Source organism: Sinocyclocheilus anshuiensis, unplaced genomic scaffold (genome assembly GCF_001515605.1).
Source record: "Sinocyclocheilus anshuiensis isolate Anshui unplaced genomic scaffold, SAMN03320099.WGS_v1.1 scaffold327, whole genome shotgun sequence".
In the NCBI taxonomy this organism is placed as follows: Eukaryota; Metazoa; Chordata; class Actinopteri; order Cypriniformes; family Cyprinidae; genus Sinocyclocheilus; species Sinocyclocheilus anshuiensis.
The window spans coordinates 363,824-389,962 of record NW_015548206.1 but is presented as its reverse complement, the minus strand read 5'-3'; the positions used below and the strand labels follow the sequence as shown (position 1 = coordinate 389,962).

At 37.7% G+C, this 26,139-nt stretch overlaps 2 protein-coding genes across 10 annotated transcripts in view; both read right to left on the bottom strand.

Moving 5' to 3' along the window:
• Positions 1-1,354: 1,354 nt before the first annotated feature.
• tfr1a (transferrin receptor 1a) lies at positions 1,355-12,851 on the bottom strand. Of its 4 annotated transcripts, XM_016440271.1 has the most exons (19): positions 12,276-12,354; positions 11,622-11,755; positions 9,535-9,585; positions 8,944-9,178; positions 8,620-8,800; positions 8,294-8,516; positions 7,098-7,220; positions 6,924-7,019; positions 6,706-6,845; positions 5,748-5,917; positions 5,524-5,643; positions 5,307-5,392; positions 4,620-4,683; positions 4,474-4,541; positions 4,275-4,345; positions 3,738-3,822; positions 3,401-3,628; positions 3,145-3,297; positions 1,355-2,214 (listed from the first exon to the last, which is right to left on the bottom strand). In XM_016440271.1, exons 3-19 carry the CDS (start codon positions 9,565-9,567, stop codon positions 1,972-1,974), a joined length of 2,319 nt encoding a protein of 772 aa, XP_016295757.1. In that variant the 5' UTR covers positions 9,568-9,585; positions 11,622-11,755; positions 12,276-12,354; the 3' UTR covers positions 1,355-1,971. The 4 variants fall into 4 exon arrangements, with proteins under 4 accessions (XP_016295757.1, XP_016295758.1, XP_016295755.1 ...); XM_016440272.1 differs by lacking the exons at positions 11,622-11,755; positions 12,276-12,354 and adding an exon at positions 12,834-12,851 and having other exon boundaries at positions 9,535-9,582; XM_016440269.1 differs by lacking the exon at positions 11,622-11,755.
• Positions 12,852-24,302: 11,451 nt separating this feature from the next.
• The window catches only part of dlg1b (discs large MAGUK scaffold protein 1b), a 142,451-nt gene continuing 140,614 nt past the window's right edge, over positions 24,303-26,139 (bottom strand). For all 6 annotated transcript variants that reach the window (XM_016440262.1, XM_016440263.1, XM_016440266.1 and 3 more), the window contains one exon: positions 24,303-25,440. In XM_016440262.1, coding sequence (XP_016295748.1) covers positions 25,334-25,440 — 107 coding nt within the window. In that variant the 3' untranslated portion in view covers positions 24,303-25,333. The remainder of the gene's footprint in view (positions 25,441-26,139) is intronic.

Genomic DNA, 26,139 nt, shown 5'->3' with positions numbered 1-26,139 from the left:
TATGTATGTATATATATATATATATATATAGGACCTGTACAGGATCTATTTCAAAATCTTACATGACATGAGTGTTTCCCACTTTTCGATTCATATTGATATGTCTTCTGACAACCATGGTATAATGATAAATGATATATAATGATATTATATATTATAATAAAAATATTATACTGGCATCAAATAGTTTTGAATAGTTTTGTAATTTAATCTCACTTTGATTTGCAAGTAAAACAGCAAGAGTGAAGTTAAATACAATCAAAGAAAAGAACAAAGAAGAGGAAAAGTATTTTAAAGGCTTTATCATAGTCTGCAAGGCACAAATAATACACCAGAAACAAAAGAACTATGAAAACCGAATAAGAGAACAGGGCAGAATCTTTTAGAGGCCCATGACAGGATCTTACAGAGAATGTTTCTATAGTTTTTACATTTCTGCGGTGATCCTCACCCACTCCATATTTGATTAATCCAAGGATAAAGAAGGTAACAGCACTTCATTGTGTATGAAAAACTGACAGATTACATGACTTACAACAGATAACTACTATGGTAAGAGTGTGTGAATATAGATGATTTTATACATCATGGGAAACACCGTTCCCAATAATTACATCCACATCACAGTGAAATATGAGGGGCACTGCCCTCGATATCAACACATCGGTAGGCAAAAACTACCATCATCTTCGCATTATGGAAGGCACTGCTCCCGATAATGATTCTGGATCAGGTATAACATTGATTCAAAAGGAGGATGCCAAAGACTGATACATACCAGTAACTTGCTGATTTCTTTAATTATCATTTAAGAAATACAATGTAGTCTGTGGTCATAGCTTTTGAAAACAAGGTTATCTCCATAGCAGATGCTGCTTTCACATTTCGACAGTATAACTGTCATAATTATGGAAGGCACTGCTTCCGATAATTATACATTTGTTAAAAAAGGCGTTACAAAATGCTATTTATAGTGATCCCGGTCACTGATAAATAAAAAACTAATAAATAGAATTTCAAAGCCACATAGGAAAGCCTCTTTCTATTATTTGACAGAACTGATCTGAAGAGCCACTGAAAAAGTGTATCCAACCAGAAAATTGGAAAAATACTGTGCTTTACGAGGTGTTTTATGACCACAGGTAAGTTAGTTAGGTTACAAACATTAAAATGTCAATGGCTGATTGTCTAACTGGAGTCTGTATAAAAAAAAAACTCTAAATCAGTAGTCTCAAACTCAATTCCTGGAGGGCCACAGCTCTGCAGTGTTTTGCTCCAACCAGCTCCAACTCACACCTGCTTGGAAGTTTCTAGTAATCCTGAAGACCTTGATTAGCAGGATCAGGTGTGTTTGATTAGGGTTGGAGCTAAACTGTGCAGAGCTGTGGCCCTCCAGGAATTGAGTTTGAGACCAATGCTCTAAATCCAGACTGTTCAGGTATTATGCAAGAAGTTCCTAAAAGGAGTCTGAAAATTTTGAAAATAAACCAGTAACACATTCCGAATTTGTGTAATCTAAACTAGATCTCAAAGAAAAACTTCCTCCAAGAATAGAAATTCTGGGTTATCTACCTTGATGTCAATCAAACCCCTTATGAATTTTGATCTGTATGGATTCAGAGTATGAAGTATAGCACATGAGTGATATGAGCTACTTTTATAATATTTTATGCCCTTGTGTCTTTTTTGAAGTTTGATAGCTCCAGTAATTTCATGGAAAAGTGTGACTAGTACATTCTTCAAATATCTTCGTTTGTGTTTCACAGAAGGGGTCTGGAATGACATGAAGGTGAGTAAATGACACCATGTTCAATTTTTGGATCAACTACTGCTGTAAATACTGATGTAAACCACTTATCCTCAATTCATGTTAATAGAGCACCAAAATCATTTTCTGCTTTCATTTTCCTTTTTTCCTTGAGTGATGGTTCAAAGTTATCACATTTAAAGAGGTGAGCTGAATCTGCTTGTCTAAATTTCATTATCCATATCCCATACTTCCCCTGCCAATGCATTGGCACAGCCCTGGATGGTCCAAGTGGCAAGAGCAAACTGATTCTTGAATTGGTCAATGTCAGCAGATTTAAGCCCTCCTTTAATGGCTTCAAGGTGATCCACCAGAGCTGCCAGAGTGTGTGATCCAGAGCCCAGCAGAATGTGCCGGAATAGACTCTCCCGCGGAGACACATAGGGAGAGAGAAAACTGCCTTCCACCTTCAAACAGACACATCATGTTAAAGGGGTCATATGATGCTGCTAAAAAGAACATTATTTTGTGTATTTGGTGTAATGAAATGTGTTTACAAAGTAGTTTCACTTTCACAACGAAGCACACAGCGCCTTCAGGACATGGCTGCAGCGTCAACAATACTACAGTGAGAATAAAAGTTATGCCTTCTTTCTTTGCGTGAACATTTGGGCGGCGTTATGCAAATCTTCCCACATAGTGAGGTAGGTATGTGGGGGCGTGTCAGAACGAGCCGTTTTAGGTAGGTGTGGCTGACTCTTAACTTTTATAAAGAATATCTCTTTGGATTTGAGACTTTAGTCTTTGCAACTTTACAGATCTTCTTTATGCACCAAGAGCTTGTAACACTCCAAAGAGAAAGGAAAAATTGAAATCGCATCATATGACCCATTTTTAACACACAGTATAAAACAGCAGAACTACAGACAAACTACAGCTGCTGCTGTTTCTAAGGTTGTATATCCCAAGAATGCAATCTGGAAAAACCTTTCAAAGCAATTTAAGGCTGACATTTTGTTGCTTTTAGCCCATGTCTATTAGCTTTGAGGTGCTATATATGCTGTTGCACTCCAGAAGCTGACAAAGTATATGCTTAGCCATTACACTCATTTAATATGCATCTAACACAATTAGCAATTATATGCATTTAAAATGTATCTTTCTGTTCTGAGAAAGTGAAACAGAAATATTGATGATTTATCATCATATCCAAATTTTTTCCAATAAAATGGCCCTCTTCCTAAAACCACTTGCTTCTAACTATCAATAGCAGCAAACCAGCAGCAAAGGCTATTTGATATTTTAAAAAGCCCTTTGATATATTCCATCTCAATTTCCTTTTTCTACAGGAAATATGTCAACACAGGAAAGAATGAAACAGCTTGACCATTTTTTACCCTCATAATGCGATTGTTGATGATGCGACACTGCTCCATGTCATCAAGATCACTGTTCCGGATGGCGGAAACAAGAGCGCTGGCAGCACGATCGTATGACCCATGAGCTGAGAGAAGCCACTGCATCGTCACAGTGGAAGGAAGGCGGCCCGACTTCAAAAGATAAATGCAGAAAGTTAATTACACTCCCTGTAGCCTTTACAGAAATTCATCAAACATCAAGCTTAAGTTCTTTGGGAATCGCAAAAAGACTCACCATTTGGCGTGATTCAACTTTAGACCTGATTTGGGACACATAGTTGCGGATGACGCTGGTATACTTTGCCACGTTCAGCTTGAGCAAGTGGTCGTGTACCAGCCGAAGCGTAACCAGTCCGACCACCTCACCTGCTGTCTTGGCAAGTTTCAGGGTGTTGTAGGAAGTGTACCGTTCCAGATTTTGATCCGTATCCTCAATAGTGCCAAAAGGGTATGACTTTGTACTCTGAAACACATCAGGAACATGATTACTTCCCATCTTTCATCATGAAACAAACTGCACCTGAATCGATTTTACTTTATTTTGACAGCTTCAGTAAAACCTTGATACTAACCGAAGCAAATCGAAACGAAAGTGACGGGATGCCTGAGAAGGTCTGGAATGGATAAGCAGAGTGAGACAAACCCATAGGCTCCATTCTGTGGAAAAAAAAAAAGTTTTTTATATGGATATTCTACAGGATATATATAATTTGTTTGATCAGAATGTGTTTAACAGCTTAAATGTGTTGTTATTGTTAACAAAAACTTACAAATATTTTGTTAACTGAAATGAAGCAATAATAAAATAAATATTAGCTGAAAAACTTGATTTCAAATGTAAGTTTTCAGTTGAAGCATTAACATTACTAAAATTGAAAGAAAAGTAAAGATAAATAGAAATATTTAAAGTAATAAAATGACAAAAGCACAAAACATACAACAACTTAAACTAAGCTCATTCAAAAATATGAATAACAATAGTATAAAAGTATAAAATAGTAATAAATATAGTATTTAAATAATACTAAAAATAAATAATACACTGGTCCTTCACCACATGAAATTACAATCAAACTGTGGAGCATATAAGCAGTGAGGGACGAACTTACACAGATTTCTCCCAGTTGGATCCAGCAAACTGTTCATGCAAGGATTTGGTTGCATCAACTGGAGATGAGACCTGCATGGGGGAAAAGGTTATTTCTCTTTTTAGGACAGACAAAACGGAAAAAATATATATATAAAGCTTTTTTTTTTGCAGATTATAAGAAGATTGATGCTGAAGATTTAGCGTTTGTGATACAGCACCTGTTTCATAGTGCTCTCTAGTAACTCATACAGCAGTGGACTGGCAGCTGCTTTGAAAGTGTCAAAACCTAAAGAGAATGTCAGATGATCAGCATCAACTCAAGATCAAAGTTCTTCAATTCCTCAAGAAATGACTCTTAACAAACCTGAAATAACTTCATCAAGGCTGACGTAAGAAAACATTTTCAAATTCAGGGAGGTCAGGTAGCCCTGAGGGTACAAAAACACAAATATATTCACAGATTTACAGTAGCTGAATGCACAGGCTCTTAAACTGCATACTAACATACTACAGTACTATTTCTGCAGTATATAGTACAGTATGTGTATTGTGCACAGATATATTCTGTATATTCCATTTTTTATTAGATCACAAACGATAAGATATTTTGCACAAAATGTAATATTTCCAAGATGATATAACTATAATGCGATGTGATGATGTAACAGTTTATTGATGAATAATCCACAGTGTTTAAATTACTATTTTTTTTTAAATAGTTGGCAGTGTATACAATGCGGTTTTTACCAACTAGTACTCCATTAAAAACGCAATAACCATATACATACTGCAATTAAATACAGTAAACATTTATAATTAAAACCTTCATATTTTCAAATGACTTGAAGTCTGTTTTAATTTTGATAAGAAAGGAATGGAAATATGTATGATTACTGGTTTAATATACTGTATGTACATTTTTGTTATTGTTGTTTACTGTTATTTGTGTTGTTATTATTATTTGTTGTTGTATCATACAAACACATAGTATTTACTCCCATCTTTAAAATGGTTATTGTTTAACAGAAGGCAGTCAAAGATGCATTCATACCTCCAACCACTCAGTGGCCCCAACACTCCCAAATTCACCAGCACTCCAGCTAGCAAAAATTATGCTCCTCTTTGGCTTGAATCCATCTTGGAAGAAAAGAAAGATGCACTTGAAATCAACAGATTTATTCTTGATTAAAAGTTAACATGTATAATTCATTATATAATAACATTTATCTATGTATTTAAAAAGGCATCATTGCTTGTACTTAATGTACCATTCTTGATCATATCTGTGACAGTTCTGGCCAACTCCACCAGTAAACTAGTGCCAACTGTGCTTCTGGCATATCCAGGGCCCCATGCATCTCGCTGGGCGCCAATCACCATATAACGATCTAAAGCACAGGACGAAAACCAAAATTAAGTGATCAGTGACCTGGACCAATTTATTGTTTGATGTACACACCTGTTTAAAGCAGAATATAACAGAATATAGTACCTGTATCCGTATAACCTTTAATGACTCCAAACACATTGTGGATTTTTTTCTGAACAAGGACATTCTTTACTTCCACTGTAATATTGTCGCCATCATCGCCGAGTTTGTACATGGTATCCCGAAGCATCCCATCACTCCAGCCATCAGAGGAAGTCCGACCACCTAACTTACTGTTTGAGGGCAGAAGCAAACAAATGTGACAAACATGTAAATACAGGAAATATTAACAATCCTCATTGACAGAACTATTGAATTTTCTGAGTCTTCTGATTAAAATGTAAGTGGTGCTTGCACAAGTTGCTGCCAGGATGCTAGGGTGACCTGGGTGAGTTCCAAGACTGAGTGTTTTTAAGTGCATTGCTGCCTGGGGTTGATATTTAGACGTTTTGCATGGTTGCTGCTGTAGGTTGATGTTGGCTCAAGTCAAAAAAAGCCCAACATTAAGCCCATATTACACTCTGAGGCCAGATTTACATTTACATTCTTAAGAATAAAATTCTTCTTAACTGATTTTTTTCCTCATTATTTTCTAAATAAATAAAGTTAAGAATATTTTGTATTCCCAAAAACATTTCTTAAGAATTGACATGTATTTTCTTAAAATTATTCTAAAGACAAAACATGAATTTAAATTACTAAAAAATGTTCTTAAAATAATTGTAAATAACTTAAAGTTTTAATAACCTCCAATTTGTCTTTAATCCCAAATGGTAAGATGTTCAATATAGTTCTATTCAAATATTAAGCATTAAAACTCTAGGTACATATAATATATCTCAATATATATCAAAAGTACACTGACCGTTAACGTAAAGAACAATGATCGGTCATGATTAATCGTGATGTGCCTTTTTGCTGAATTCGCAATTCAGTAACAACACTACAAGTCAAATAGGGACATATCAGAAACAACAACAGTGACCGTAAATAGCAAGAGAAATTAATGGCACAACTGCACCTCATGATCTCAGTAGCCTGTCTTATGGTTATAGTTTGGGCCGGAATGCTGGGCAAGCCAGAGGACTGAGCCGGCGGAAACTGGGTATGATTGAAGGAAGGGAATCCTGGAGTATAGGGATCACCAGTGCCGAGATGGACCTATGAAAAGAGCATTTTACTTTACATTAACTTCTAAATGCACAAATATTCTGATAAAAGAAAGGTTCCACAACTTACATGGCCAAAAAGAGCAGTGTCCTCTTTAATATTGTAGTTAACAGGATCTGGATAAATTAGCACAGCACTAGCATTCAAGCTAGCAGCATTAGCAACCTGTATTAAGCAAATAAAAACAAAAGGATAAATGAGTAAATATCAATAATAACGGTCTTAAAATATGAGAGAACCAACCTTTTCAGCAAAACTTAAGAGTCCAGCTCTAACCAAGACGACCTTTCCATTTATGTCAACATTTTGCTCTTGCAGGCGCCTGAAGTCTTCTGCTCGCCCATAATGGGCATACAGAGCTGCACCCTATACAACAGAATAAATAATACAGAACAGGCTGAAATGTGTCATTATACACTGAAAACTTTTCCTTCTACTTGTATCTCAATTATATTCACATTTTAATCCCAGAAGTATGACGTTCTTTTTTCAGTGGAACACAAACTGAAATTTTTAGAAAAAATACTCCATCTCTGTTGGTCCATATAATGCAAGTGGATGGGCCCTCAAAGTTGATACATCAAAAACTAAGCAAAACAAACAACCATACAACCCCACCTTAAGAATCAATATCTGCTGAAGTGAAATGATAAGTGTGTGAGAGAAAATTGCTAATATTTTAAACTTTTTTTTCAGCACATTGTGAACTGTGATGTAAACTTGTGATATGATGCTCCTCACTTCTCACATGAGTTTCACAACATGATCAACTAGTAATTTTGGGTAGTAACAGGTTGTTTTGAAGCTTCAACTTCACAGGGTTCCATTCATTTCTGTTTCACATAAGAAAGAAAGTCATAAATCTGGGAAGGCATGAGGGTGAGAAAATTAGTAGACTTTTCATTTTTGGATGGCATATCACAACACAGAACTAACAGGGCTGAATGCAGTGATAATTCACCTACAAAATAACTACTTTTTGAAAAGTAACTAAGAAAATTCAGCTAATGTTGTATCATGTGAATAAGCGCCCATTCACACCAAAAGTGTTGTTCTGTGTATGTCTGCACTGTTATTCAGTATACGCGAAAATCGCTAGATGAATGTCTTGACTATGACTATTTTGTTGCTTCTTCCATTTTCGTGTTTTAAAAAGTTTAAAACGTGTTTAGAAACACCTTCGTTCTGCTCAGGTGTACCTTTGCTCTCACTGATTATTTGGCCTGAAGAGTCTTATATAAGTATGTAATAATTACAAGACATACTCAAGAAAGTTACAACTTCTCTCAGAGTTGAATTTTTAACATAAGCATATATTGATTTTTTTTTTTTTAAAGATTTGGAAAATTGCTCACGAATTGTATAAACTAAATTTATGATACTTTTATGGTGTTTTTTTGTCAGCTGGCTGTCAACATACATTCCTTTTCAAAACTAACCTGCACTGTTTTAAGTGCACTGTATGCCAAATAGCCCTCGGTTGTTCCCACAACGTTACCACGGAACAGGACTTGGTTATTTGAGGAACCAGGCTCATGGACATTCACATAGTGCTCATCTGTCCAGGTACTCATTCCAAAAGTTTTGAATTTCCCCATGATTTTATTAGCAAGTGCCTCATCTCCTATGCTTCCTGCCTGGTGACTGGCACTAGAGAATTCCCTACAAGGAGGAAAAACAGAAAGGCAAAACAAATCATCTTTAATTTGAATACCTGCTCAACTTACAGTATGGAAAAAGCAACAGTGCAGTTGTGTGTATTTACTTGAGGTTGCTGTTAATGTTGTCAGTTGTCAATTTCTTTTTCAGCAATGCCCTGAGATCACTCCAGTCCAACGAATAAACTGCTTCTGCTTTCACTGGGGCAATCTCATTAAAGACCGGACAATCTGACTTGATTTCTGTTTTGTCTGTGCTTCTATTAGACAGGTAACCAATGAGGAATCCTGAAAGACAAACATAGAAGTTGTTTTTGTGCATAGAAATTATTACAGTTTAGTGGTCATTGTACAAAAACATTCGACCAATCAGAATAAACAATTCCAGAGGGCCACATAATAAGCTTGAATATACCAGCATATTGGTTTACCAATAACGAAAAGGAACAGAATGCCAATGACATATCCGCAGACAGTTTTGGGAGAACGCTGGTTCAGTTTGCTGGGGTAATATGGATGATTATGTTGGTTTATGTTTTCCCCAACACCGTTAGCCTCCACTTCATCATCCATGTCAGATGAGAGCTTCATCTCCACATGGCTGTTGTCACCCTCCATGTTCTGGGTCAGGTTAAAGCGAGTGTAGGAGCGCGGCTCCCCATTGAACTGGAAAAATACAGATTACAAGACACCATGTTAAAATACTGTCCTGGGTTCTCTTCAATGTAAGAACACTTAAAAGGCCAGTCGTGTTTAAAGTCATGAGGTTTCAGATTTTCTCTTGAATATTGAAAGTTTTCAGCACAAGTAGTAAAACCGATATCAGGCACAAATTAAGAAGGTTTCAGTTAAAATGCCTAAAAATCTTCTCAGCTATAAAGAAACATTTAAATCTCAGCAGTCACAGATCTCATGTCAAAAATTGTGCTTTCTTTGTTAGCTCTTATATGGTTAATGATTGGTTCAGATGACTCTGTTATAATGCCATGGCAAAATTAATCTGTACGAAAAGTATGTCTTACGATTTTTGAAATTGTTGTCCTGGCTTGATCCATCGTGGCCTCAAATAACTGCTGCAAGAGAATGAGAATTGTTGAACTCTATATCTCAGGGAAGTAGATAAATCATAATCATAAAACAAAATTAGATTCCTTGTGTCAACAAAAAAAGGATGTTATCTTAAACAGAGATATTTATTGTAATGCTGGTTAATGTGCACTATGCAGTGTTTTGTTTATGTTTCTCTGGGTGACATGGTCTTGAACTTTTACCTTTACTTGACACCTGTGTGTGTCGGTGCAGCTTCACACTTTTCTGTTACATATGTCATTGTGGAAATACTCTATTCACCAGGGAAGATTATCAGTGAACATATCACTTCATTATTAGACTTCGTTATTATCATATGAATTCAGAAAACTTGTATCATAACATTTTGGTCATATTGATCATATTTTTGGGGCGTGATAAATGTGGTCACTATGAACTGTCAATAAATGAAAAAGAACTGCATGAAGATTATTTTTTACAAATATAAAAAATAAATATACAATATACAAATATAATGTAGATATTTTTTTTAAATGTAGATACATTTTCTATCTGCAAAACTTAATCCTGACAGTAATCATATAAGTGTAGGTTTACTGTAAACTATCTTTTTAAACTAGGTTGGTGGTGTGATAATGTAGTCCGTTAATATAAAGTGATCAAATCTAATTCTCGTCGTTTATAAAAGAATTAGAAACAAGCGTATATGTAGCTTATATATACAGACAGACAGACAGACAGATAGATATGAATGTTTAACTTAAATTATAAAGTTTGAAAAACATCACAATGGACTGAAAGACATCTCAAGGACTTAATTTCTTTTTTTCAGAGGTTGAAGGTTACAAGTTAATCTAATAATCCAAAGCATAAGAGAAAAACACTGCAGGCAAGATAAACATGCATCCTTGAGACAGTGTCATTCACCAAATGAATAACAAAAAGGGTAATAAACACTACATTTTAAATGTGTTCAGAAATAACTAAAGGCATTAAAGTACACATTAACAAAAGTCACACTGATGCAATGCACCAAAAGTACTCTGCTAACTTGCTTGGACACATGCAAGCTAGAGATAGGAAAATTAATTGGGGCTACACCCTACCGGGAAAGAACCTGCACACAATCAGATCAAACCAATCCTCATGTCCGTTTGGGCCTGACATGTAACCAGTAGGGTCTTCCTGAGAAACTGCACAGTCTGCTGGGCTCCTAAGGACAGCCCACTAATCTTCATTCCTTGTCTGAGCAATTCTATAGGTACGTAAGCCCTAGTGCTTACTTATTTTCTTCTACATTTTATAATAGGAACAATGAGAGCCAAATAAACCTCTAGACAAAGGAAACTTATCATTTAAGCCTAAAAAAAATAAAAAAATAATAATAATTGCACTGGGAGAGAAAGTAAGCTTAAGTTCAAGCACCAAGGACAAGCCAGTCAAATGTTTTATTATGGGGAAGAAAAAAAAAAACTCTCCATGAGCGGCATAAAGTGCTGGTTGGGTTAATCCATTCAATACACCCAGAATTTAAAGTACTATCTAAAGCTAGTTAATCATGTGACTCTGTGCCACCGCCTCTTGAATATTTTTTCTGAGAAGTAAATGGATGAAATAGCCTTGTGTCATTTACTCACATTTAAAAATAACCTCTGTAGACGCACGTTATAAATGTACAACTGCATTTTTATGACCGTCAAACTATTTTGGATCATAATCTACGTTCCCAAGAATTCCAGACATTGTTGATTAATCTTTACAGAACTGGCAAAGAGGATTAAAACTTCACTGTAGCAAATCATGTGATGGGCACACAGTGTGAAAACACGGTAAAAATGTTTTGCTAGGTAACTCCACATCTAAATTAACGGTTTTTATTCAAGTTAAACTAAATATTAAATATTAATTAATTTTATAGGGTCAGATCAGCTACAATTAGCTCCATGAAGTAACAACTGCACATTTTCTCATAAAAGTTTAAAATCACCAAAATGTTTTTGCAAGCAACACTCAGTTTTGGTAATAAAAAAAAAAAACTCCTGCAATGTAAATATTGTGCCTTTCAAACTAGTAGTGATAATTAATTTAGACAGATGAGCGTGGTAACAGGTGACACGCACAACCCAAAAGGACTCGGGTTAACCGGGAAGGACAAGTGTTCAGAGCTGACCCTGAAGAAAATGTCACATCCATCTGCCAGCAAATCACAATGCAAAAATTTCAATTTAGTTATAGCTACTAAAACAATATTTTGAACATTTAACTTGAAACACAACAATAGGCTATTACTTCAGTTATTGAAATTGTATTAATATTGAAACGAAGGCCAATTAAATTATCACAAAAAAAAGTTAGTAGCCTACTTTGTTATTAATGTAATTGTACAAGTGAAACAATCACTATCTAATATCAATTTGACACAATCTGCGTAAAGGTCAGCAGAGAGGGGTTTGCAGAGCACTTGCATGAACTCGCTGTAGTCAAATAAAGGCTATATCTAGTCCGCACCTGCTCTCTACAAACATATACAGCAGCTGCCATACGAATTAAAAGCGATTCATTTCACTTATAAAACAAACTGTGAGGAATAATCCAAACTGAAGTGGTTCAGAAAGAAATGCACAGCAACTCTTAAAGTAGAAATGGTGCGCAGTCAACATTCAGAAGCCAATGCATTTATATTAGCAGACCATGAAGTGTATGATGATCTTACCAATGCTCTCAAGCTCCTGCCTTACTGGAGGCGAAAGTCACAACCACCGCGAGCGCCGCAAATACACATAATAACCTTGGTGAAGTGCTGCTATTGAAGGAGGCGGGTGCTTTGGTGTCACTTCCTGTTTTCTATATTAGGAAATTATTTATTAAGTATGTATATCGGTTCAAGTGCACGAAGATTTACTTAAATTTAGCCTAATCTCGAATTTTCATTTACATTCTGAGAGTATTTAGTATAAAATGTGGTACTGTATAATTACATAAGAACTGAGTAAAACTAATGTATTTATGTGTATCGCGTGGAGCTGGTTATTATTGTGCATTGAGTTTTTTTTTTTTTTGCTATACAAATTAATTATAATAACGTACTATATGTAAAAGACAGGGTCATGTAAAGTGTCTTCTACCCCATTAAAAAAAAATCTTAAATATTCTTATTTTTTAAGTAATGAAACGATTGCTTTATTTTCAAAGTGCCTGCTCAGCAGACTCACACACCAACATCTGTAACTGAGCAGGCAGAAGAAGAACATTTGGGCCAAAGTAATCTAACCTGGGAGACATTTTCCAGGAGGAGCTCAGGAAAGTAAAGGACATGACCAATGTGGGTTTTCTTCTAAATTTAGCAGCACCTGTGAAAATACTGTGAATAATATGGTAATTCAGATTTAGTTTTAACTGTGTGTCCAACTGTTGGAGAGGCTTCATTCTCTGACTGCCGAAGCACATTGAAGTAACCTAACTGTATGTTTCTTACCTGTCACAGCTGAGATTGCACATGCTGTACAGGAACACAGCATACAGCACACAGCAACATACACTATGATTAATATTTGAAATTATAAAATGTAATCAATTAGCAATAAGCATGTTTAAAGGTCCCCTGAAATGCTTAGAAACACACAGCTTTACTCTATGTGTTGACGTCATTTTAACTGAGGCGGGCGCATCGAATTCTAGAGAGCATTTGATTGGACAGAAAGTTTAATGAGAAGCTGAAGTACGATGTGACGTCAAAAAAATCGTTGCGCCGTTTTGGCGGAAGTGATGAACTGCCAGCTTTGAATGCTTATATCTTCTAAATGCGAATTTTGTCACTGTTTTGGAGCACACTGCCTTATAGATAACCTTAAGACTAACATATTGATACTAACACCCAAAAAACTTTCATTTTGATTTCATGGGGACTTTAAGCATCTGCTTAGACAATTAAAATAAAATATATGCTGCAAAATTTATTATATTAAAATAGTCACTATACTCGCACTTTTAGGCTACCAGGTCAGACTGCCCCCAAAAACAATTCCCTTTTCAGTCGAAACATCTTATGCCAGGAACAGTCACCATGATGTTATTAGGTCTAGCTCAAGGGCACAATGATAATATGAGAACTGCAACCACATTTTTCTTTATCGATTTGTATGCATTTATTTTTATTTATTTTATTTATTTATTTCTGTGGATATCAATAATTCTATTATTGCTTGATTATTGTTTAGAGTGACTTGTGTTTCATAAGTCTCTTTTGTTGCTAGTATTAAGGTAAAACCCATTTTTTGCAAGACTCCAAAGCAGGTTTCTTTACAATCTCAGACACAATGGGTGGTCTATGATTTATGCCTCTATAATTAACTATCGCTGTGGTTTAGAACGAATCCCTCCATTTCTGGTGCTCAGCTGAGCCATTTCTTCCAGCTTTTATAAACAGCCCATGCACAATAACTTATTTTTTCCTTCATGATGATAATCACAGTAAAGAGATTTTGTCGTGTACTTTTTCAGTGAAATTCAAGAGAGCTGTAACAAATGTTTGGTGAGCTTTCAGAGTGCTTTATTTCTTTGCAGCAAGTCTCCACAGAACAAAAGGACACTGAAATGTTATTTATGTGTACACCAAAGCTTCATTACCGTGGTCTTTTTTCTTTTACCCAGTCTCTGAATTAGTTTCAGTAAATCACTGATATACAGACTGCATGTACTGCCCTGCTGTTCAACAGCAAGCTGGTTTGCGTTTCTCATTTCCTCACCTTTTCCCATGAAATAAAATTCATGTCCACACAAGCACTTCTGACGCCCTCACGGCACTACTGTAATTCTTCATTCTAGAAAAGTTAATTCCATGTCTGCCGTTAAACAAGCAGATCAACAGAAAAATTCTCAAAAACAAATACTCCCACTGCTCTGTTTGATAGTAAACACTGCTGCAGAATATGAGAGAGTATTGAGGCAGGATATGAGAGGTTGAACCAGTCAGAGAAACTCATAACAAGTCTCACCCTCATCCACCTGTGCAACATACACCCAATGATCACATAAACATCTGCCCACAAATCCTGGACCTGCAGAGCAACACATAAACGGTTTTCATTCCCCATCTGAGGTTATCTGCTGGTCCTGAAACAAACAGTAATTATGAGGAAGTATTCATTTTCAATGCATACAGCATTTGAAAGAATATACTATGAGATTATAGGAGAGAAATCAATTAAATATATAATATAATATTGAGTAAAATAACATAATATAATATAAAAAGAGTTTTATACATCTTTATGTCTCTTGTTCATTAAAAGGATAGTTCATGTAAAAATGTAAATTTTGTATCTGAAAATAAATAAATACAGCATAATAATTCATATACATTATTTTCATTTTGGTTTTGATGTCTGGTGCTCTGAAAAAACACTCTTTCTTAACTAAACCATTAATTAAATAATTATTTTTTTTACTGTATGACATGTGCGACTAGTAGCAGTCAGACTGTTGTCTCTTGTCCTGCATGTGATGCACAGCTGTGGTGGACTCTTTTCAAGGCCTTTGTGTACTGGATATGAGCACCAGACACAGCTGACATGCTGCAGAACGCCATGACCTTCAGTTTCAGATACCTGCCATGGCCGCACACCTCAAGTATGAACTTTTACTACAGCAGCTGCACACACACGTTTTTGCACACAATTCTTTCGCGCGTCTTTCTGGTGAGGCACACACCCAAGGCCTGAAAGGACTTCCTCACTTTCTCAGAAGATCCTGTTATCAGGGTCCCACACGCAGGGGGAGAGGTCTGGCACACAACGAGAATGAGATCAGAGTGAGAGAGAATAATGGAAGATATCTGCTTTGCCCTTCTCTGACCCCTTGATCTGACCACCTCAACTGCAGTTTTCTCATATTGCAATCTAATCTATTATTTAAACAGCATTAGCAGATGGAGCGGATTGCGGAAAACAACGCAGGTCTGACTAAAAACTAGCCTTACATGTAGCTACAAAAATGAAAATTAAATTTCATTATTGTATGGTGCATTTTTGTCCTTTTTGAAGTTTGAAAGCTCCAGTAATTTCATGGAAAAGAGCCACTGGTACATTCTTCAAAAAAAAAAAAATTTGTATTCCACAGAAGAAAGTGAGTGAATAATGACAGGATTTTCTTTTCTTTTTCTGAGGGCCTACAAGTGACAAATTCAAGTGTGGGAAGTTCAAGCACATAATTCTTTGAGACTATCTTTACATTAACATCTTATTCTGTGAAAAAAGATTATCGACTTGAAGAAACAGTGTTGCTCAGTCAGTGTGTTATCTGATAGGAGCGATTTCATTAAGCGATATTTTGTTGTTAAGAACATTTCAATTTCTATATGTTTGGTTTGGTCAGAGGTGAAGCCGTGTGAGTGTTTCACTCACAGCAGAAAGTGTTATTGTTACAGTAAGTTTGAGAGCACAATGACATGCTGTAGCTTCACATGGAGTTCATGGAGTTTAATGGAAAGTGCATGTGAGTATGTGAATACAGCATTGTTCAGTGGTAAAATTATTCTTATTTTAAGGTTTTCCTGTTTGGCTATGGCAGCTGAAGTAGGCAGAAGTGCACTTTAAGCATTCAGTCACACTCTGTCTTTGTTTTCCTCACACATGTACACTCGTTTTTTTACTCCCTATCTAGCTACGCCATCTGTTCATTAAACTATTGTGACTTAATATTATTATCTTAATATTTTCAGTGTTAACTGCGAATTTTCTTCAAGAGCAGTGTTAGCGGAGGTGAGTATCACTAATACTATTGCTTATAATGTTAGGATTTGAACAAACCCTTAACCCTTTAGCACATAGCCTATTATATTTATAAAAATTATATTTTTTACAATTTGTATTCGCAGATAATAAAGTGTGAAATAAGTAAAGAGAGATACTTTTTTATAACTATTGACTGTTTATAAAAAGGGCACTTTTAACGTTAAATAAATGCTTTACTTTAAAGTACATTTTAAATCTTTTAAACTGTTTTAATAATCATTTATCATGCTTTTAAGAAGTGTACTTATTTGCTGTGCTGACTAACCTACTAAAGCCCTTGTATAATTTTAACTATAGCATGTTATTCAATTTTACATTTAATATGAATATATTTTAAATTGAAACTTCATTATTACAAATGTGTATTACTTTTGTTACAGGACGAACGAGACGCGAGACGTGAGACGTGTGGATCCAAGTGCAAGGCTTTATTTACAAAGGCGTGGTCAGAAACAGGCATGGGTCAGACAATGGCAAACTGGTATGTAGAAGACAAGGCAAGAGCAGTCCGGTAAACAAGCGAGGGTCAGTCGACGGTGAACGTAATCCAACAGGGCGAGACTAGAGGGATAGTCAAGGTACACAGGCAATGATCAGAACACGAGAAAACAGACAAGGCAAGACTCAGATAAGGCTAGGAAAACTAAAGCAGGCACCGTAAGGTAGCTATCAGCTAAACCGTGATATATGCTAAACAATACTCGGCGTTAAATGGTGGTGTAAGACTGATTTATATAGTGTGTGTTATTGGTAGCAGCTGTGTGTGATTGGTTTCAGGTGAGCTTGTGATTAGTGCAATGGAGCATGGGAAATGTAGTCCAGGGTGATGTGTAACAGTCTGTGTAGTGTGAGAGTCAATGTAATGGAAGGGTGACCTCTGGTGGCGATCGAACGGAAGTCCATGGACAGGATTCGTGACATAGCCCCCTCCCCCCAAAGGAGCGGCTTCCAGACGCTCCTAAAACAGTAAAATCCAGGAGGGTGGTGGAGCGGAGGTGGAACATTGGGAGGGATGGAGGGCCAGGTCCACGTGGAAGTGGAAAGACCGGGGACTGAGGCAGAGCCGGCAGAGCAGGGAGCCCGGGCGGAACTGGCGAGGCAGGGAGCCAGAATGGGGCTGGCAGGGCAGGTGGAGCTGAGTACCACCACAGCTGAGCAGACGGGTCCGGAGATCCCCACGGCGGAGCAGAAGACCACCAGAGCAGAACAGAAGACCACCAGGGCGGGGCAGAAGACCACCAGGGCAGAGCAGACAGGACAGAAGCCCACCAGGGCAGAGCAGAAGACCACCAGGCCGGAGCAGACAGGACAGAAGCCCACCAGGGCAGAGCAGACAGAGCAGAAGCCCACCAGGGCGGAGCAGAAGACCTCCAAGGCGGAGCAGATGGATCAGGAACCCATGGCAGAGACCGGGACCTGGGGAAAATGACTGAAACTGGATGGGAAGATAAATCATACTCAGGCTCATTAATTAACATGAGAATGACAGATAGTTCGAAATTAGACTTGGCATTAACAGAAACCAGATCAGCAGACAGTTCACAGTCAGACTCATTAGTTGATACAGAACAGACAGATAGTTCAAAATCAAGAGTGTTAGTGACAACTGAACAGTTAAACTCGGACTCATAGGTTGAAACCGGACAGACAGAGACCTGAGAATCTAACTCATTGACAGAAATGGGATAATCAAACTGCTCATACTCTGACTCCTTGGTTGGAACCGGACAGACAGATAGTTCATTAGTGGTCTCTCTAGCAGAGACAGAAGTAATGGGGCAAGTATAGAGTTCATTTATTGTTTCAGGGTTCATGACAGGCAGGGCTAAGAGTTCACAGGTGACCTTTTTGGCTGTGACAAGGCTACTAGGGCATACAGGATCTTCATTTAAAGTCTCTGGGGTCGTGACAAGGCTAACAGAGCAAACGAAAGGTTCATTCACGGCCCCCATGGCTGTGACAGGGTTACCCAGGCATATAGCAAGTTCATTTGCAACAGGACAGTCAAGAAGTTCGCAGACAGTGTCCTTGCTTGTAACAGACAGGACTGAGGGTTGTAGGTAGCCTCCTCGGCTGGATCGGGACAGGAGAAAAGTTCATAAGCAGCCTCCGTGACCGATTCAGGGCTGGACGAAAGTTCACAGACAGCCTCTGCGGCTGGGTTGAGACAGGACGATGGTTCACAGATGGCCTTCATGGCCGGTTCAGGACAAGACGAGAGTTCATCAACGGCCTCTGCAGCCAGGTTGACAAAGGACGAAAGTTCAGGCATGATGGGAATTCAGGAATGGTCTCCTTGACCAGTGCAGGACAGGACAATAGTTCATAGGCCGTGACATGAGCAGACAAAATTTCATTAATGGCCTCCCTTGGTTGGAACAGAAGAGGACGAGAGTTCATAAGTGAGTACCACTGACACCTCTAGAGGGTCTGCAGTGGCTGCCGCCACCTCTGGAGGTTCTACAGTAGTACCATCAGGAAACAGGTAGAGTTCATTAACGGTTCCTTTCACCGCGACATGACAGGCTGAAGGTGCATTGCTTGCCTCATGAAGATCAGCTGTGACTAGACTTGACTCATGATGATCAACTGTGATTTGACTTGCCTCATGAAGATCAGCAATGACTTGACTTGACTTATGACGATAAACTGTGGCTTGACTTGCCTCATGATGATCAGCGATGACTTGACTTGACTCATGACGATCAACCGTGACTTGATTTGACTCATGATGATCAGTGATGACTTGATTTGACTCATGACGATCAGTGATGATTTGACTTGACTCCGAATGATCAGCGATGACTTGACTTGACTTGACTCATGATTGGCAGTTGTGACAGAACGGGGCGCTGTTGTGTCCGCCATTTTGCGATCAGGCTCTGCTGTCGTCGCCATTTTGTGAGCGTGCTGTAATGCGGCCACCATTACATGAGTGAGTGCGGTGTCGTGTTCCTCCACGACACCCACAGTGAACGCTGAACCAACAGTCCACAAAACATAATCCAAAAAACTACTCAGTGACGAACGAGGACCCTTTTGAACCACTCTTGACTTTAAAGGCTGGTTAAGACCATTACAGAAAAAGTCTATTAACATACAGTCAGGTAATTCTGAGCCATTTGCCAAAGCCAAATATTCCACAATGTAACCCTCGAGTGATCATGTGCCCTTCTTGAGCGCTAGCAGCAGAATTGCGGCATTCATACCTGGCCAATGATCCTTGGTGAAGCCGCTGGATCCTAGTTTGGCCGAGTATTCTGTTACAGGACGAACGAGACGAGAGACGTGCGGATCCAAGTGCAAGGCTTTATTTACAAAGGCGTGGTCAGAAACAGGCATGGGTCAGACAATGGCAAACTGGTATGTAGAAGACAAGGCAAGAGCAGTCCGGTAAACAAGCGAGGACATTTGCAAGCTTTATTTAGAAGACGTGGTCAGAAACAGGCATGGGTCAGACAATGGCAAACTGGTATGTAGAAGACAAGGCAAGAGCAGTCCGGTAAACAAGCGAGGGTCAGTCGACGGTGAACATAATCCAACAGGGCGAGACTAGAGGGATAATCCAGGTACACAGGCAATGATCAGAACACGAGAAAACAGACAAGGCAAGACTCAGATAAGGCTAGGAAAACTAAAGCAGGCTCCGTAAGGTAGATATCAGCTAAACAGTGATATACACTAAACAATACTCGGCATTGAATGGTGGTGTGAGACTGATTTATATAGTGTGTGATTGGTTTCAGGTGAGCTTGTGATTAGTGCAATGGCGCATGGGAAATGTAGTCCAGGGTGATGTGTAACAGTCTGTGTAGTGTGAGAGTCAATGTAACGGAAGGGTGACCTCTGGTGGCGATCGAACGGAAGTCCATGGACAGGATTCGTGACAACTTTATCACAAATGTTTTACAAACATATTTAGATACATAACACAAGTTTTAATAGAAATTACATTTAAGTATATTTTAGTTACCGTTGTCAGTACATTCAGCAGTACACTTCAAAGACAATAGAAGTAATACATATACATTACATGTACTTAGGCCTAAGTCTTATTTAAGAAGGTCAAAAAAATGCATGCTTAACTAATTACATTTATTATGAATTTAAACAAATACATTTTCTTTTAATCTTAAATTACATGCAGTTAAATGTCCGAAAACTTTACATTCATTTCACACTTGCAGTATATTCTCCTAAGGCATAGTTATTTCCATAAAAATTTAAAACATTTTCAAATTTAAAACATTTTCAAACACAAAGTTGAGTTGCAAACAGAAATTGAGATTTTTATTTTATTTGTTATTTTAATTTTTTGTTCAAAAACAACACTGTACCCCATTGAATTTCACTGTACAGAAATATCTTCTTTTGTGCTCCACACAAATCATCTGGTGGATATTTTCATAAAAGCAGTGAAAAAAGGCCAAAGCCATTGTAATGATGTAAGGCATGAAGAGCACTGAGCATGAAGAAAACAGTGAGAGGAATGACTTTTATATAAACAGGTTATAATTTAAGGACAACTTCACAAGAACTGCTATGAGGTGAAAACCTAAAAATAAAGATGGAAGATAAACTCGGCTTCCGTCAATGCTGAAGAAGTACGTTCATTAATTCGGCCCACCTCAGCGTAAAAAGACACCCCCAAGAATGATGCAATTCCCATTAGAAGTGAAGCATACTTGGACGTGTGTGCGTCGTGCTGACAAGTGTTTCTAGGAGATACACTATCAGCTCTCTACAGACCGAGATCACAAAGACAGCTTTTTATCAATAAAAGCATGGCCCTCCAATGCCAAATGAAATACTTGGTGTTCACATATAGTTTTATCGATCAAAGTTCTAATCATTGTAAAGTCATCATTCATGAATCATGATGATGTTAAAGTAACGGTGAGATTGAGAGAACGATTCAAATATTGAAGATATTTTTTATAGCACAACTTGAACGGACACGCATACTCTTGAATAAGTGTATAAATGGAACAGTTTGTTGGAGCTGATCTGACGATCTGAATGAGAGAGAGAGAGAGAGATGCAGAGCAGGGGAACGCGATGAGGAACAGAATTGAGAACTATCTCCGTTTGCATTGAACGTTCAGCGCTGCAACTTTGCAGATATTGTTTATGCTCCAACAGCAACATTACACACTAACGTTAAAAAAGTGAAATCGCAATCAACCACCCCTTTAAAATGTTGGTCTGTCTAAAATGTATTACTCCCTACGCCTGCAGAGGGCCCTGTGGTGTCGCGTCGAAAAAGACCCGCTCAGTAGCGTGCAGAGTAGTCGATTGGGGACCTTTGAAGGTAATGTATTGTTTACCTAAGAAAATGTATACCTGATTAATATCAGTGACATCTAACGTAGATATTTGTGACAGGTTCAAAATGGTGCTGCGGCGGATCTTTCATGCTTTGATAAATAACGCTCAAGTGGTGGAGAAGCTCTCGGAGTCTCGACCTATCAGACGCGCGGCGCAGATCACGGCCTTCGCCATCGCTAAAGCACAGATTGCCGGGAAAGACGCCTCGACCAAGCTGCTCAGATCCGACACTTTTCGCCAGATACGTGAGGAGACGTCAAAGATGCCCAGGGATGTGGAAGAGTTGGGTCGGAGAGCTACTAGACTTTGGGATACGTTTGTGAAGGAAGTGAAAGAGGGAATGAGAGACGCCAACAGACGGATAAAAGACAGAGAGTGACTGAATGAGTCAATCTTATGTTAATGGCGTTATTACGATTCCACTTGTGAATACGAGGACAGCGTTATTAAAGACTTAATTTAGAACGTTCTACTGTAAGACTGGGGTTTTATGGCCCTCAATAAACTAAATTAAAATAATATCACTGTAAAGTCTCTAAGAGTGTTGGTAATGATGCTTGAATGACTGTATGTGCCTTGTTGTTGTGAAATAAACGAAGGATTTGCGATTAGTTATGCCACCTTATTGACAACATTTGAAGCCAGATTATTAAATGAAAACATTTTAAATCTACAAAAATGTTGAGCTCCATGAGGACGAAGCGCGAGACTGTACTGCAGATATGACGTTTATGTGACGTGACATAAGCATGGTGTATGACCATCAAAACTATCTGAAGCTTTGTTAAAATCAAAAGTATAAATAAGAGTAAATGTAGTTTGCTACTATAGGATTGCCCGCTTTAGAGTAAAAAGGGTAACCGCAACTTTATATCTCACAATGTGACTGTTTTAAACTTTAACTTTCTATGCTCCTCTTTATAGTTTTTACTCTGAAGCAAAAACGGGTTTCCATAAGACATAAAACAATAAAAAATACTGGAAGAATACTTGTTAGAAGTCCAACTGCATGTGCTATCAAAGTAATAAATAAGTGGAGTGAAACTATTTGACACATGACATCTTGGAACACTTATCTAAAGAAGCTAATACCTAAAAAAAAAAACGTCCAAATATGATTTAATTGGACAAGCAGCTTTCCATTAGTGTTGATATTTTGTAAAAACAAGTACTGGAACGTTTTACTGTTCTTAACCATGTTTGTTTTACACCGAATTGCAATAATGGTTGAAAATGCAGTTAACGGGTTTTTTTCCAACCAAAAATAAAAATTCCAACCCAAAAATGTAACCATGAGAAAGAAACTATTTTATGAGGTGGCATGAATACATATTATTTGATTCATATGGGGGAGGGAAAAGCAAGAAGGTCCAACCCAACTCCAAACAAAACCATCAGTGGGGAGTGAGCAGATCTTAGTCCAGGGCTCTCCAACTCTGCTCCTATAGCGCTACTGTCCTGTAGACTTCGGTTCCAACACACATGCCTATAATTTTCAAATTTCCTTGATTATCTGGTTCAGGTGTATTTGATTAGAGTTGGATCCAGGGTTGGAGAGCCCTGAATTAGCCATTAATTCAACACAAAATAGTTACAAAATATCATGAGTGTGTTGGAAAGTTCTGTCATTTACTCACCCTCATGTCAATCCAAGCCTGCATTACTTACTCTTATTTGAAAGTAAAATAATTTGAAGAATGTCGGTAACCTAACAATTTTAGTGACCATTGACTTCCTTTATACAGCATTCAGTTCTCAAAAACTCTTTAATAATATCTTTAATGTTCCACAGATGAAAGTAAATCATACAGGTTTGGAATGACATGAGGATGAGTAGAAGACAGAATTTTATGTTTTTGAGTCAACTATCCTTTTAAGGTGACATATGGCCTCACAAAATAACAGCTGTGACAATCAACATGACAACTTTTCAGAAGTGCACTGATGTGTACAGCTAGACAGAATAATGTGTGCCATTGCATTGTCACACCTTATAAATATACTTAAGCCCTCCATCTGAAGGAATACTCACACCAGCACTGTGCTGTATGAGAAAGATTTTATTTTTCTTGAATTAGCCATTCTCTTGTTCGTTTTGATGAATGGAATGAATCAGATCAGTAGGTTATTTACATGTTTCTTTTTTTCCAGTCCCAAAATGTCCCTAAAAAGCAGAAGTGGCGAGGTGGTAGAACAAGCAGTCTTAGTATACAAAACAATCATGTCATAGGAAGAGCAGGCAAGACCCCCTCTCCGGGACGGGTTTAGAAAAAAGGAGTCTCTGTGGAGCTTCTAGCTGGATAACATCAGCCCTGCGCCAAAGCTTCGTCAGCCCTGTGAAGCTCTTCTTCCAGCTGAGACGGGTTGTGTCTGAGAGGGGGACGGATAGAACATTCCTCTCCACACATGATGACTCTGATGTAGCACACTTGGAGCAGATGATGTCGAAATGGTGGGCAGAGGGGAGGAAGACACAGAACTAGCTTCAAATAGCACGTTAATCATCCACTAGGCTGTTTTCTCCACATTCCCCTCACTACCCTGCATCTTGTCATTTGTGTCAGTTTAGGAAAATAAAGGGTGGCAACAGAAAAAGAAGAAAAAATATATTCATACTATTTTTCTTTTTTTTTAAATCTCTTGCTCTGATATACATTTTACGATGTCAAGAAAATAACTCCCATCATAATAGTGCTTAAGTAAAGCTCAATATAGACTTTTATTATAACAAAATAGGCAGTTTATGGAGGGTTAAATATCTGTTAAGATCTCATTGTACAATAAATTTCTTCCACATATGCGGTGGCATTTTATTGCCTCTTAAAAATATCAGTTCCTTACAAATGGCAGACTTTCCTAAATGTAAATCAAAGTGTTGAAAACACATACTCTGTGTAAGACACTGATTGTAGACTCCGACATTCTAACAGTGGCGGCACACGTCTCACATCTGTGCAGCGGGACATCATCTAAACACAATGGCTCCATAACGCAGACGATCAGAATGAGGAGAACAATAAGCACGCCAATACAACAGTCAAGGGAGAGGTAAAAGAAGAAAATCAATAACGTGTGGAACACACGGGACTATGGTGGAAATGAACAATGAGAAAGAAGGGCTGAAGAACACCTGGTCTTAGAAGCTACAACGTGCAAAGTTTAGCTTTTTTGTGTGTTTCTCACCATTTTAACGAATCCGATGCCTGAGACTTGAGCTCCATGTTACCATTTCCACACACAAAAAAAAAACAATAGAATGGGTAAAATGAAAAGAGACTTGTCAGAAAATCCAGATCGCTGTCTTTGTCCTTACAAAGTAACCTCCCTTAAACATTAAGGAACTGTACCGTTTCCAAACCCCTGGTAAACAGATGCAGGTCTGGCATAGCTTTGCTTTCTGTTAAGCATGGAAGCAGTAAAGATCTGAGGAGGACAGATCATCTTCTCTTGAAATAGCTACTGAGGAACTAGAAGTAGGAGGTGAAGATATAGGACTGAACAGAGATTGAAGTATGCTGGATTAAGGAATTAATCTGTTGAGTGAATTCTGTCAGCTGGAGAAGCCCAACTGAGATTACCAAAAAGAAAAAAAAATACAGAATCAATAAATAAACCAGGCAGAGAGAGGGGGATGATAAACTCCTGAAGGCGTTCATAGTTTCTCCTTGGACTGTACCCATATGTATGGCCCAGACTGTTCCTCAATTATCTGCTTGACTTGATCGTAGATCTCTTCCAAAGTGTCCCCCTGAACAATAGCTGCAATGCAGAAAAGATCACAGTGAGGAGACAGCGATGACAAGAATAAAATAACTAATAAATTTAGAACACACAAACTGCCAACAGTCAAACAGACAACCCAAGATTTGATCTTCTAAAAATTATGGTTTACAAATACAAAATATGTTATACTCAATCTTTCAATCTGCATTGTTTATCCTCATGATCTTTCATTAAAAATTCAATTTGTCCAGGCATTTATACTCCTGTTTGACAGGAGTATAAATTAGTGCTGTCAAATGATTAATCGCGATTAATCGCATCCAAAATAAAAGTTTTTATTTACATAATATATGTGCAGTGTTGGGCAAGTTGCTCTGAAAATGTAATCAAAGTACTGATTACTCCTTTTAAAAGTAATCACGTTACTGTTCTGATTACTTTATTTCAAAAGTAATTAGTAATTAGTTACATTACTAGTTGTTACTTTTTTCTCCATGAAATTTATGAAATACACGTTCCCGATAAATATTCGTTATTAAAGCATCAACATTCACAGAACACTGTTATTTTTATCTAAAGCCAGCGGCTGCTGCGTGCATGGTTTTGCATGGCAGAATGCCAGCAAAGAGCGCTGCATTTATCTCTAAAAGACATCTCAGTTCATCTACGCAATCTCACTCTCTGTTATAACACAATAAATGTATGCATAATGAATCTTTCATAATGTCTACAATT

Coding starts and splice junctions, on each gene's coding strand:
- tfr1a (XM_016440272.1), bottom strand. CDS start 9,567: ATGGATCAAGCCAGGACAACAATTTCAAAAATC. Junction 8,801..8,943: donor TCTGTTCCTTTTCGTTATTG/GTAAACCAATAT, acceptor TTTGTCTTTCAG/GATTCCTCATTGGTTACCTG. Junction 5,393..5,523: donor CACAGATATGATCAAGAATG/GTACATTAAGTA, acceptor TTTTCTTCCAAG/ATGGATTCAAGCCAAAGAGG.